This window comes from Castanea sativa, chromosome 11 (genome assembly GCF_040712315.1).
Source record: "Castanea sativa cultivar Marrone di Chiusa Pesio chromosome 11, ASM4071231v1".
Lineage (NCBI taxonomy): Eukaryota > Viridiplantae > Streptophyta > Magnoliopsida > Fagales > Fagaceae > Castanea > Castanea sativa.
The window spans coordinates 67904315-67918293 of NC_134023.1; the positions used below are offsets into that span (position 1 = coordinate 67904315).

A 13979-nucleotide genomic window follows, 5' to 3' on the forward strand; every position below is an offset into this window, starting at 1 on the left:
CCTGGTTAATAAAAGGATGTATTTTTTCAGGATTTTTCTCTAGTGGACAGTTGAGCTTCTACAAATATAATATTTTTTAGGATTTTTTTCTAACTATTATTAAAATAGTTTATTGTAGTTAGTACATAACAAAAATGATATTTTGGATGAATCTAAAGGAAAGTAATATTGTTTAAATCACAATAACTCATATCAGTAATTATGAGAAAAAAAAATTACAAAAAACATGGTAATGTTCCCCTGTAATTTTTTCCCATTATTCAGTAGCTCAGAAAAAGAGATTAAAAGAAGAAAAAAAATCTGATTAAAACAATCTTGTATATAACATATGTATCATATATCATTAATCATAAATCACAAATCAAGAAGAAGAAAAAAAGTATACAATAACCATATATATGAATCTCCTTTATTCTCTCTCTGACCTAAAACAAAAAAATAAATAATATATAAGTAACAAATGAAATACCCTCACAGCCCATCTCTCTAAACACAAAAAGAATAATCAACCAAATCCATCACAGATCCAATTTTAGTGCTTCAACATAGCCAGGATAGACAGAACCAGAGACCCAAAAATCATAGCCCCAGAGACAGCATTAGAGTAAGCTGCACCTTTCTCTATTGCTGGTGTTGGTGCTGCTGCTGGTGCAAAATCTTGAGCCATCACACTTGAAGAGAAGATTGCTACCACAGCAAATACAATAGCCAAAGCCTTGAATGTGATTTCTTGTGCCATTGCTAACAAGAATCAAAGTTAAAATACCAAAAAGATTATCTTCCTCTTAAAAGCACTGTTTGTGTGAGATTGAACTGTGATGAATGTGAATTATGAATGAGAATGTAATGGTTAGGAGGGTCATATATATAGTGGTTTATGAAGGCGTGTGGGTCCAGAAGAAAACGAGGACTTTTGGGTAGGAGAACTAGCCGCGTTAAGGGAAAAGAGAAAAGATCAAAAGAGAGACTTCTTGAAAAGTCTATATAAGGAAACAGCAACTTGGGCTCTATGGTTGGTGAGCGAGGTGGTGAAATATTGTGAACACGTTCTAATCTAAAATTCATGGCATGGGATTTCGAAGGAATGTGCATATTCTATCTCTTAATTTTTTCATAAAGGCTATAGGAAAATTTTGCCTAATTTCAGTGGCAGCTCTAGAACATATATTTAGAGGGTCAATTAGAAGATACATTTTGGGTAAAAAACAGCGAGGCTTGCAGTCTATGTGATTTCTGTTGAGGACTCTTTTTTCGCCTCACGTTGCACTACTTCATTGGCAACTCATGTCACATCAAAATATTATTGATTTTTTAGGTAAATCTCTATAAAACCCAAAATAAGCTTATATCTCATGGATTGGGCTCACATAGCCCACAAGATCCTTACTTCAAGAGGCGAATTTATGGTCAACATTTTCTTTTCATCAATTGGGATCATAACTCATAACATCATCAACATCAACATATGGATTGGACTTAAGCAATAAATTAAAGCTTACAGCCCATATTACCTCTCTTACACTAATGGCAAGTGGCTTCTTCAACAAGAGCCCATATTTACACAAAATGACAACAAAATTCGAGGTATGTCATCTCATCTTCTGCTTATGATCCAAGCTCATGAGTATCTTTAAGGAAACTTTGGAAGTCGTGGTTTGGAGGGCCAAGAGGTATGTTCTGTAAAGTTCCAGTGGTTTAAAGTTGACAAAAGAGACATATTGCTTGACGTGTTTTCTCCAACTCCCTGAACTCTGACAAGTTCGTGTGTAGCAGGTTACATATGGTAAGCATCTCCTATCACATAACACTTAAAATGATAAAATTTTCCATTGCTTTTTTTCCTAAAACTTATATTCAATATCCCCAGCCATCTAACTGTTAGATAAATAATTATTCATTCAATTCCTAGCTATAGCTATACAAATTTAGAAACTTCGTTATATTATTCTACATAAACTATATTACTTCTTTTAGCTAAAATCCAACTCAAACACATGGCCTAATCTGATTGGTTATCTTTAATCTCCAACTATATGCAAAATATTCATGATATCTTTCATACACAGCTGTTGTTTGCCACAATCAGACCATATATTTCTCTGCCAACTATCAGAGCAGAACATTAGATACTCTTCTTGCTCACCAAGATTATGTCACAACACAATGAGACTTTGACTAAATCTCTAAAGTTTCATTAACTTTCAACCAATTCTTCTATTACTTACTAGAAATGTGTTGTAATGGAACTTTGCACCAAAAACACAAACACCCAAAAAAGAGCAAAACCCCGGCAGTGTATTCAGCACTTGACACCTGGCTGGAAGTGATATCATCAGCCATTTAATATTGAAATCTCAGCTGCCAGCTGCTATATCCAAAATAGAAAGATACCCTTGAAAGAGATCTTACCATTTTCAGCCAAATCCATAAAATAAATGCTAAATATCCTCTCTAGCAATCTGAAATCACCTAGCTGACCTCATTTGCTTCTGCCCAAAGCAACAGTTGACTTATGACAGCTGTGACAGCTGTCTTATGACAACTGGGACAGCTTTTCCTGACAGTTGTGACAGTTTTTTCAGAACATATGTAACAACTGACCCAGAACATACAACCATGTAAGATATATATATATATATATATATATATATATATATATATATATATATATATATATATATATATATATATATATATATATAAACATACAAAGTTGTTGACATGTCGTGCAAGGAATTTAAAATGTGTTATTTGTTAATAGAAGATCACATTGCCTCTTTAATTTCAAGTTTTTCCTCTAATAGCCTTATAACTAAATTAACACCAGTACTTGAGGTTAAAGGAAAAAGGGTTCGTACAGTAATTATATCTCATTAAAAAAAAAAATTTTAAAAATTGCTAGAGGCTACCAAAACGTCCAGAACACAGTATGCTTGGTTGACAACAAATATTTATCTCACATGGGTGGCTTTCAACAGTATCAAAAAGAAAATATTGACCATGTGGCTCTAATCATTCAAGCAAACGGAGAGAGATTTTAAAATTATAGACTTTTTCGTCCTCGTTTGCTATAGTATGGGTTTTCAAACTGGGGGGGGGGGGGGGGCCGAGGCCCCCACTAGTTTTATTTCAAAAATGCACCTCCCCTCTGTTATAATGTCAGAATTTTAAAAATATGAATAAATTTTAGGTAATGGGAATTCATTTTTTTTTTAAGTTCAAATGCTCTTTAATTTATTGTTGTCTTCTTTATTTTTATTTTAATATTGACTTTTGGTCATATATAAATTATTAATTTTAGGAGCATTTAAAGGCATAGATTTATAAAAATATATAGGTAATTCTTTTTAGTGTTTTTTTTTTTTGGCTTTCCAAAAATAAAGCCATGCACTTTTTTTTATTATTTAGAAATCTGCTTCTAATGATACCTCTTTAATACCAGATCCAGACACAAATCAGTTTTTGATGTAAGTGGAGATTGAATCTTAGATCTCTTATACAACCATCATAGACTTTACTAATTAAACTAAATGGAACCCACAAAATCATACACACTTATATTGAAAGGCTTAAGAATATAGAGATATAATGATATATTTAGCTTGATCATCTTTAAAAAAATTTCTGGATCTGCTACTATTTGTATATTGTGTTCAACTAGTGCTGATAGCAGAATGCAACAAAAAAGAGAGAAATTTGGTAGATTTTGTTATGACTGTTTCCCATGGAAAATTTCATTCCTTTTGAATTGTTCCTCCTTTTACTGAACACGGCATGGACATTCTTTTTTTTCTTTTTTTTTCCTGGAATTAATACATGGCTTTTAAGTTTTATCATCTACCATAAATACTCTTTTTTTTTTCTTTTGTAAAGAGAAATTTCACATTATTGTCATCTGTTTTACAAGATATCTTTTAGCAACTGTTCTTATGCAAATATAAAATGTAAAATAAAATAAGCCAAAATTTTAAACTTAAGTGGACAAAATAAAAATAACCCAAAATATAAAAGGGTTCAATTTGCAAATTAGTACTGTGAAATAGGGGAGAATGATTTGGGTAATGAGTAATAACCCAAGTCATTCAGGTTACTATTTGTTGGTGATCAATACATTACATGCAGATCTCCCCGGGTTTGATGCGCTTCAAACTTTTGTCAGCCATCAAGGTAAAAGCAAGTAAAAATAGCCTGGCTAATAAAAGGATTTTTTTTTTTTTTTTTTCAGGATTTTTCTCCAGTGGACAGTTGAGCATCTACAAATATAATATTTTTCAGGATTTTTTTTCTAAAAATTATTTAAATAGTTTATTGTAGTTAGTACATAATAAAAATGATATTTTGGTAGAATTTGAATGAAAGTGATATTATTTGAATTACAATAAACCGTATTAGTAATTATGAAAAAAAAATGGAAAACATGATAATTTATCCCATCAATATTGTTGTTCTTATTGTTAATTAGCTCAGAAAAAGAGAACAAAAAGTAGAAAAAAGGTTATATAAGACAATAAACCGTGTACCATCAAATTTCTTTTTGTAAAAATCTGGATAAAACAGTCTTGTATATAACATACGTAGCACATATCATTAATCATAAATTATGAAAAATAAAAACAAGTATACCATAACCACATATATGAATCTCTTTATTCTCTCTCTAAGCTAAAACAAAAAAAAAATAAATAATAGTATATAAGAAACAAACGAAATACCCTCACAGCCCATCCCTCTAAACACCAAATGAATAATCAATCAATGATCAATCAATCCATCATCATAGATCCAATCTTAGTGCTTCAACATAGCCAGCATAGACAGAACCAGAGACCCAAAAATCATAGCCCCAGAGACTGCATTAGAGTAAGCTGCACCTTTCTCTGTTGCTGGTGTTGGTGCTGCTGCTGGTGCAAAATCTTGAGCCATCACACTTGAAGAGAAGATTGCTACCACAGCAAATACAATAGCCAAAGCCTTGAATGTGATTTCTTGTGCCATTGCTAACAAGAATCAAAGTTAAAATTCCAAAAAGATTATCTTCCTCTTAAAAGCACTGTTTGTATGAGATTGAATGTGAATTGTGAATGAGAATGTAATGGTTAGGAGGGTCATATATATAGTGGTTTATGAAGGCGTGTGGGTCCAAAAGAAAACGAGGACTTTTGGGTAGGAGAACTAGCCACGTTAAGGGAAGAGAGAAAAGATCAGAAGAGAGACTTCTTGGAAAGTCTATAGAAGGAAACAGCAACTTGGTCTCTATGGTTGGTGAGCAAGGTGGTGAAATATTGTGAACACGTTCTTCTCTAAAATTCGTGGCATGTGAATTCGAAAGAATGTGCATATTCAGGCTCTTAAATTTTTCATAGAGACTACAGGAAAAATTTGCCTAATTTTCATTCTTTTGCATTGTGAGTATTAATTGCATCAATGTTGTTAAATTAAATTTAATACGATAAACTCAGCATCTTTCATAGGAGAGCAAATAAAATGTTATAATCGCCTTGGTGTTACAATCTTTACTTATGTGAAGTAAACGATACCCAAAAGTTAATAACATAAAAAGAAAATAATTAAACTACTTAATCTCTAAAATTAGCCTTGTGAGTTGTTTAAGAATTATGTTGGATTTAGGACCATCTTAAGAGTATTTTAGAGATATTCAAACAAACGAGAGTTTATGAAATATATCATCCAATTAAAGTGGAGAATTTTTTTTTTTTTCGAGAAATAATTGAAGTGAAGAGTTAAACAAGAATCGTTAACAGTGCAATTCTGTATTGATAAGCAGTGGGAAAGTGAGGGTTAAATTACAAATGATTAAATGTACCAATTTTCATTAGTGGATTTAATGGTGTTTAGTTGCATGGGGTGAGTTTAGTGGTTTTTATTTTTTTAAACCTCAGGAAATGTCAGTGCAATTTTCCCATAGATTTTAGAAGTTCGCCTATTTGATAAATAATAAATAAATAAATCACTTATGGACTCCATCCTCTATTCTCTCATTCTTAAAATTCTGTAACTTAAAAACTCATAATCATTTTCCCAATACTACATTACCCTCAAATTTGAACAAACAGTCGAATGTGGGGGACATTTTTTTTTTCCCTTTTATTTAGTGTGACTTTATGATCGATATTGTTATGAATGTCACCTATTGAAAATTTAAAATGGATATTTTTTTTTCTTTCCCTTTAAATTGATCATCTTTTTACTAAATAACCAAAATAAGGCATACCACCGTACATTTTTTGTGCGATGGTCACTCCACAAGTATAAGTGTTTGTGGGGAACAAAGGCCAATGTTCAAGTCTCCAAGAAGGAATCACACATATATACACTTACAAACTATCTTTGGTAAAAAGAAAAAGTTTGGCTTATTTTTAGAGATTGTTTTCCATTAATTTTTTTTGGAAAACAACTCTATCTCATAACATGCTAAATAAAAGAAGTTAAAATATTGTTTTTCAACTTATTTAAGGTAATTACCAAACATAGAAAAACGAAATAGTTTTATAGAATATGTTTTTTAGAAAATGACTCATTTTCTAGAAAATATTTTTGCCTAAACAAACAGAGCATTATTAGATTAAATTAGAGTAGAATTTTTATCTTACATAATAAAAATAAAAATAAAAACTAAAATAAGGCATTAATTGACATTTAAGTATCTTAAATAAATAAATAAATTCTCTTCCAAAAAAAAAAAAGTATCTTGAATAAATGGCCTCTCTTCCTTAAAAGATCAAACTAGTCAAAATAGTCCCACTTTGACAGAAGAGCCAACCAATATGTGTACATAAGAATATACTCAAATTTCTTATCATAATTGTCCCATTTTGACAGAAACACTGTACATCCTCAAGAAATTAGACTCACCAAAATGGCACCCTCATTTTGTGCCGCCTTGCTCCTCTCACTTATGCTAGCAATCCTATTGATTTGCCCAATAAATGTGTGAGGTGCCGAGGACCCAGGAGCCCGAGGACCCGAGGAAGGGAAGACTGACACATAGCAAGCAAGAGGATATAAAGGAATAAGGAACTTCACCTGACAATACCCGAAGATGAGGTGGCATGGACATTGATGACATAAGGGACATATTGCAAATATCCGAATGTGGTAGGATAACCTAGTAGATTGCATTAAATGTCTGGCACCAACCTTTCTGGCCGCATTAATTAGAAAATACCAGCTTTGTCCGTTGCATTAATGTAGATATGACCTGAACAGTGTGTAACGCAGAGTTAGAGCTTTGTTCTGTTACCAACAGACAGGTGTCGGGGGGAAAAGCTTGATAGATGGCAAGGTGTAAGGCTGAGATAATAGGAACGAATGATATAAATAGGGGCTGGAAGATATGGAAAGAGGACTTTTTGTTGTTGGACCCTCTCTACCAAATATATTGTATTCGGACCTTTGATCAAGGAACCAGCATTAGGATACTTAGAGGGTTTTTGAGTTTTTAGGTCCTTACAAAATGCATGGCTAAGTGTGAAGGTATCAGAAAATATGCTTATTTCTGTTTGCTCTTGGCATGAAGATCCTCCTTTTTGCTTGCAAACTCTCCAATCCGATCATCGTACACCCTTAGTCGACCTTGTTGGCCTTACCAATATTTCAATTCACTTAACAAATGTTGCTGCTAAAAAAACCATGGCCCTTATTCGCTCACTCATTAATAAAACCACAGACCTCGTATTAAAAGCGCCATTTGAAGTCTGCCACAAACTCTATACTAGCATTCTTGGTGATCTAGAATATGCAAAACTGCATTGACAACTCATGACTACTTCTCAGTAAAAGTTGCATCTGATAGTTGCATGATTGATATCGAAAACTGTAGGGATGAATTAACAAGTACAATGAACTACATAAACTCAACATTAATAAATTTTATTAATGACATTAATAAATTTTTTTTTTTATAAAATGTTTCTAATTATTATATACATTTATTCCATTAGTACTGTAAGGACCAAAGATATATATAACAGTTTCCTGCTTTATTTATTCAAGATTCTTTTACAATACATTTGGTAGAGAGGGTTCAACAACAAAAAGTCCCCTTCTGTAGTGTCCTGACTCTTATTTATATCATTTGCCTCTTTCATCGTGACCTTACACTTCACAATCTACTATGCTTTTCCCTCTGACACCTGTCTGTCGGTAATGAAACAGAGCTCTAACTTCACGTTCAGCACTGTTCAGGTCATATCCACATTAATGCAACGGATTGAATTAGTATCCTCCAATTAATGCGGCCACAATGGTTGTTGCCGGGCATTTAATGCAACCCTCTAAATTAGCCTGCCACCTTCGGATATTTGTAACCCTTACGTCAGCGGTGCCCATGCCACATCATCTTCGGGTATCCCAAGGTAATTTCCCTTACTCCTTTGCTTCATCTTGCTTAATGCATATCGGCCTTCCTTTCCTCGGGTCTTCGGGTTCTTGGGTCCTCGGAACCTCACAACAGCCCCTTTAACACTTGAGTTATTAACGATCAGTTAATAACCAAGTTTTAACTTCTTACACACGCTTCTTACCTTCCCTTTGGTTTCACACGTACAGCCGTCTTTTCACTGCCCCATGACCCACGTCTGGCACCTCGTATCCCACGATGGAGCATTTATGGAATCTGGCGTTTCTTTTCCCGCGCACGTTCTACGGCTGGATGGGAAATGTACGGTTCAGATCTCGCTTGCAATTATGAGGGGGAAAGTTACCGCTCTTATTTCTTTTACCCCACCCCTATAAAAACAAAACCTTTGGCTGAATGTAGCTCATTTTGGCATTCTGAAGGATTGAAAGAAGAGTGAGCTCCCGAGGACCATCTTTAAGCGATCTTTAGAAGTGTGTTCGTTTTCCTTTCATTTCTCTCTATTTGCTTGCTTTTTTCCTCTTACCGCGGGGATTAATGGGTAGGTACGCTAAGCTAGTAAACACGGATGAGGCAAAGGCTGCCTTTAAAAACCGATATAGGATCCCTGATGACGTAAGCATCACATATTGTGAGGAAGAAGAGATTCCACTCGTACCTCGCCCCCCTGAGTCCGTTCTGATTCCGATGATTGCGTTTATCGAGGGGGGCATGGAGATTCCTATGGGTAGGGTAACCAGAGATTTTTTAATAAACTATAGGCTTACCCCCTCCCAATGTTCCCCAAACATCCTTAGAATTTTAGGATGCGTAGACGCGCTTAACCGAAAGATGGGGACCAATTTGACATGGCAAGATGTAAATTGGGTGTACAACTGCCAAAAAGGGGATAGGACTAAATATTACATGAAATGTAGATTCCCTTCCGTTAGGCTGATCTCTTGCTTACCCGACTTAAGTAAAGGGATGGACGAAGATTACCTCGTCGTCTCGGGCAACTGGCATGACGGCTTACACTGCCCTACCCGAGAAGGGACGCTAGGTGGTATTCCCGTGGACTGACCTGGCATTTAGGAATGACCAAAGTTTTTATGCGTTCTGCTTTGTTTAACTTATTCATTCTAACCATTCCACTCCTTATTGCAGATGATTTCCACACCGCTCCGAACTTATTTGCTCTGAATCGAGCTGACCTGAACCGGATTCTTCGGTCAGAAATATTTGTACACCGGGACGGACAACTCCAAGCAGCCCACATTATCCTCGGGTACCCACCATCCACCAAACGCTTTCAAAGCCCGAAGAACGTAATCAGAGCAAGAGATCTACGATTAGCTCGGATTGACGTTGCGGCCCCCGGATTCCTACTGCTCGCGCCTCCCCCTGCAGGAACTCAAGACGCACAGCTTCCTGCTCCTCTTGCCACCCAGTTACTTTATCCCTCCTTAGACCAAGCTACTAACCTTGTAGCCGAGGAAAGAGCTGCTACACCCGAGCCAAATCCTCCCGAAGTGACCGAGAAAGATTTTGAGGTGTTCTACCGTCTAGACGCTCCTTCCAGCTCTAATCCATCAACCAGTGAAATGGGTTTTCAAGAGAAGGAGCCTGACCTGTTGGCCTTACTGCAGGCGCACGCGGGTGATTCTTCACTGGTGATTCCGGTCCCACCTCGTCCAGTCACTCCGGCTGTTACCCGTACACCTTCCTCGGAGGCGGCAGATAAAAAACGGAAAAGGGGTCAAAGTAGCAAACATGTAATAGAAATCGAAGAATGGGAAAGTCTTGACCCTTCCGTTAAAGATACCAGGGCTGGGAAAGCCCTTTCCAAAAAAGCTGCTCCTACTGGTTTGTTTAAGGACCCCAGTAGTGAGTCTATAAAGAAGGCGTCAGCCTGGCGACCCAACTTTACTCTCAGCTCGGGTAGCCCTGTTATGGATGATGCGAACTTGAGGGACCCCAAGAAGGGAAGCTCGAGCCTGGTGGCCGAGTGTCTGGAGAAGGTTCTATGCCTTCCCGAAGATATGGCAGAGCTGCGGTCCTTCCGCAAGAGGGAAGTTTTCTTGTCTTTGAAGCAGGACTTAGCTAAGGTATTTTCTAAACCTTTGCACATTCCATATATAAGTTTAACTCTTTATTATGACTAACTTTTTTTAACTCGAATATATCTCAGGCGGTCCAAGCTTCATTTATGGCTGAGGAGTGGGTAGATCACTCACTGGATCTTGCCCGAAAAGCTGATCAAAATGCCGAGGCGGCAGTGAAGGCCCAAAAAGAAGCCGAGTTGAACTTGAAAGAGACCCTCTCTCGCCTGTCCGAGGTAGAAAAAGCTCACAAGTATGCTGAGTCGGCCCTAAAAAGCTATGAATCTTAAGCAAACATTGCTCTTGAGGCTCAAAAGCAAGCACAAAGTAGACTTGCTCTTACCGTTGTTGAGCTTAAGCAAGGGCAAGAGAAACTGGCTGCCAAGGAACAGGAGCAGGCCGTAGCGGAACAAGCAGCATACGATGCGGGAATGAAAAAGGCTTCGGATAGCTTGACCGCCCAACTCAAAGGGGTTGCTAGGGCATTTTGCTTGGAGGTATGGGGTCATGCCTTAGACGCTGCTGGGGTAGTTGCCGATGCTGAACTTCGGGCTCCAGACAGTGTTTACTATCCCTCAGCACTACGACTTGCTCCTGCTCCCCCCATGCCATCAAGTGAACTGGTTGAGCCTATCCCTGCTCCTGACCCTTCTGATGTAGCAGCCTCAAAAGACCCTTCTCCCACAGCTCAGCCCGTGGAAAAAGTAATTGAAGGTGACGTGGCTGAAGAGCCAAAAAAGAAGAAAAAAGATAAAGAACCAGGGAAAAGAAAGAACAAGCAACCTGTTGCTTAGTCATTCTATCGTGATTGTCTCCTTCTTCTTTTTGTTTTTGTTGTTGTTTTCTTCTCTTCTTCTTTTTTTTTACGGATGTAAGGGGCTATATGATTGTCCCAGTTTTGTAACAAATATTTGTTAAGAAATTAATATTTAGCTCTTTTCTTCTGTTTCATATACAAGTCTTATTACAATGCGCTGCCATTTATTTGTCATTTTGTATGCGTCCAGATAAAAACTCACTTGAACTAACAATCATAACATCACTACAACGTTGTTCATTATACTTGTGACTTTAAGAAACACAAAAGGCTTAACCTGGGCACCATAATTTCTCCCCTTGACCTTTTTTGACGTTTGAGAAGGAAGGTTTGAGATTCAATATGCCACTGAGCGACAAGGCTTAATGATTTGTTTTATGCTAATGCTCTAGATGTTTGAGATTCCTTAGCCGTGATCTTGTTGGATTTACAATTCTTGAATTATGGTCCGAGGAACCAAAGAAGAACAAAAATCAGTTTAGCCCTTACATTTTGCCAGTGGTTAACTTCTCCTAGACTTGTGGCCCGAGGAGCCGAACAAGAGCTAAGGTCAGTTTAACACTTGAATGTTTGCAAGTGGTTAATTTCTCTTAGACTTGTGGCCCGAGGAGCCGAACAAGAACTAAGGTCAGTTTAACACTCGAATGTTTGCAAGTGGTTAATTTCTCTTAGACTTGTGGCCCGAGGAGCCGAACAAGAACTAAGGTCAGTTTAACACTTGAATGTTTGCAAATGATGCAGAATTGATACGAATGGAAACCACGCACAAAAGGAAATTCTTTTCTTAATAATAATAACGTCGTAAGTTATTTACATTCCAAAGGCGAGGAATCACCCTTCCATCCAGATCCTCTAGACGATAAGCCCCTATTCCTGCTAATGAGGTAATTTTATACGGCCCCTCCCAATTAGGACCCAACTTTCCCCAAGCAGGATTTTTTGCTACCCCCACTACCTTTCTTAGCACCAAATCATCTGGTACCAGGGGTCTGGATCTAACTCCCTTGTCGTATGTCTGCTTGAGCTTTTGCTGATAACTGCCCATTTTCACATTGGCTACCTCTCTCCTTTCCTCAATAGTATTCAAACAATCATACATCCTCTCATGATTGCTCGCTTCATCATACTGGTCGGACTTCAGGGTGGGAAAGCCCGATTCTAATGGTATTATAGCTTCCATTCCGTACGTCATTGAAAAGGGAGTCTCGCCTGTCGATCTTCGAGGCGTAGTGCGATAAGCCCATAGTACATGAGGCAACTCTTCTACCCAGCTTCCTTTAGCATCATCCAATCGTTTCTTCAAACCTGCCAAGATGACTTTATTTGTTGCTTCGGCCTGACCATTTCCTTGAGGATAGGACGGTGTTGAATATCCATTTCTTATTCCCATTTCTGCGCAGTATCGCCGGAAAGCCTTACTATCAAATTGAAGCCCATTATCAGAAATCAAAGTATGAGGGACTCCGAAACGAGTTATAATATTTTTCCAGATAAACTTCTTCGCATCCACATCCCTAATATTGGCTAATGGCTCGGCCTCCACCCATTTCGTGAAGTAATCTGTGCCGACGATGAGCCATCTTCTATTACCTGGTGCCCGAGGAAAAGGTCTGACGATATCTAAACCCCACTTAGCGAAGGGCCATGGGCTGGATAACGGGTTTAAGTTACCTCCTGGTTGATGTGTGCTAGGCGCAAACCTTTGACACTGATCACATTTCTTGGCATAATCTTGAGAGGTTCTCTGCATGCTCGACCACCAATACCCTTGGGTCATGGCTCTATGAGCTAGTGATCTTCCTCCAGTATGACTCCCACACAAACCTTCATGCAATTCTTCCAGCAGAGGTTCCACGGCTTCAGGATGTACGCAAAGCAGGTACGGCCCTGTGTAGGAACGTCTATAGAGTTTTTGCTCCTCTGATAGCCAGTACCGGGGAGCGCTTCTTCGTACCTTCTCGGCCACTGTTCTATCATCAGGTAGTTTTCCATGTTGCAAGAAAGCTACAATTGGGTCCATCCAACTTGGACCAACATGGACGCTGTGAATCCATACTGCCGAGATGCTGGTCAAGCTAGAGGACAGTAAATCCTCCACCATGACCATACGTGGTAATTTCGAACCCAATGAAGTGGCTAACATCGCTAATGAATCAGCATGAGAATTATGTCCCCTTGGGACTTGCTGTACCTTGAAACTTTCAAACAAACCCAACACCCCTTGAACTCGCTTGAGATAGCTTTTCATTCGTTCATCTTTTGCCTCAAATTCTCCATTAACTTGCCCTACTACCAATCGGGAGTCACAATACAATTTTATTACCCTTCCTCCCAAGTGTTTAACCATTTGGGCGCCCACCAAGAGAGCCTCGTACTCGGCCTCATTATTAGTGGCTGGGAATCCTAACCTCAAGGACTTTTCAATAACTAGCTTTTCAGGAGATATTAGCACGACTCCAACCCCGGCTCCCTTTCGATTTGACGCCCCATCCGTGTAGACTTCCCAAGGAGTGACGTTTTCCAGCCCAATGGACATTACTGTCATCATGGTACCTTCGTGGTTAACCTGACCTTCCGTGAACTTGGCCACAAAGTCAGCAAGGATTTGCCCTTTGATAGCTGTCCGGGGTATATACTTGATGTCATAGGCTCCCAGTTTGGTTCCCCACTTTGCTACACGACCCGTGTAATCCGACTTCCTCAT

At 38.0% G+C, this 13979-nt stretch overlaps 1 protein-coding gene across 1 annotated transcript; it reads right to left on the reverse strand.

The window, feature by feature from the left end:
- Positions 1-12059: 12059 nt before the first annotated feature.
- LOC142617022 (uncharacterized) lies at positions 12060-13979 on the reverse strand. Its single transcript, XM_075789729.1, has 2 exons — positions 12866-13979; positions 12060-12580 (listed from the first exon to the last, which is right to left on the reverse strand). The coding sequence occupies exons 1-2, from the start codon at positions 13977-13979 to the stop codon at positions 12060-12062; spliced, it is 1635 nt and encodes a 544-aa protein (XP_075645844.1).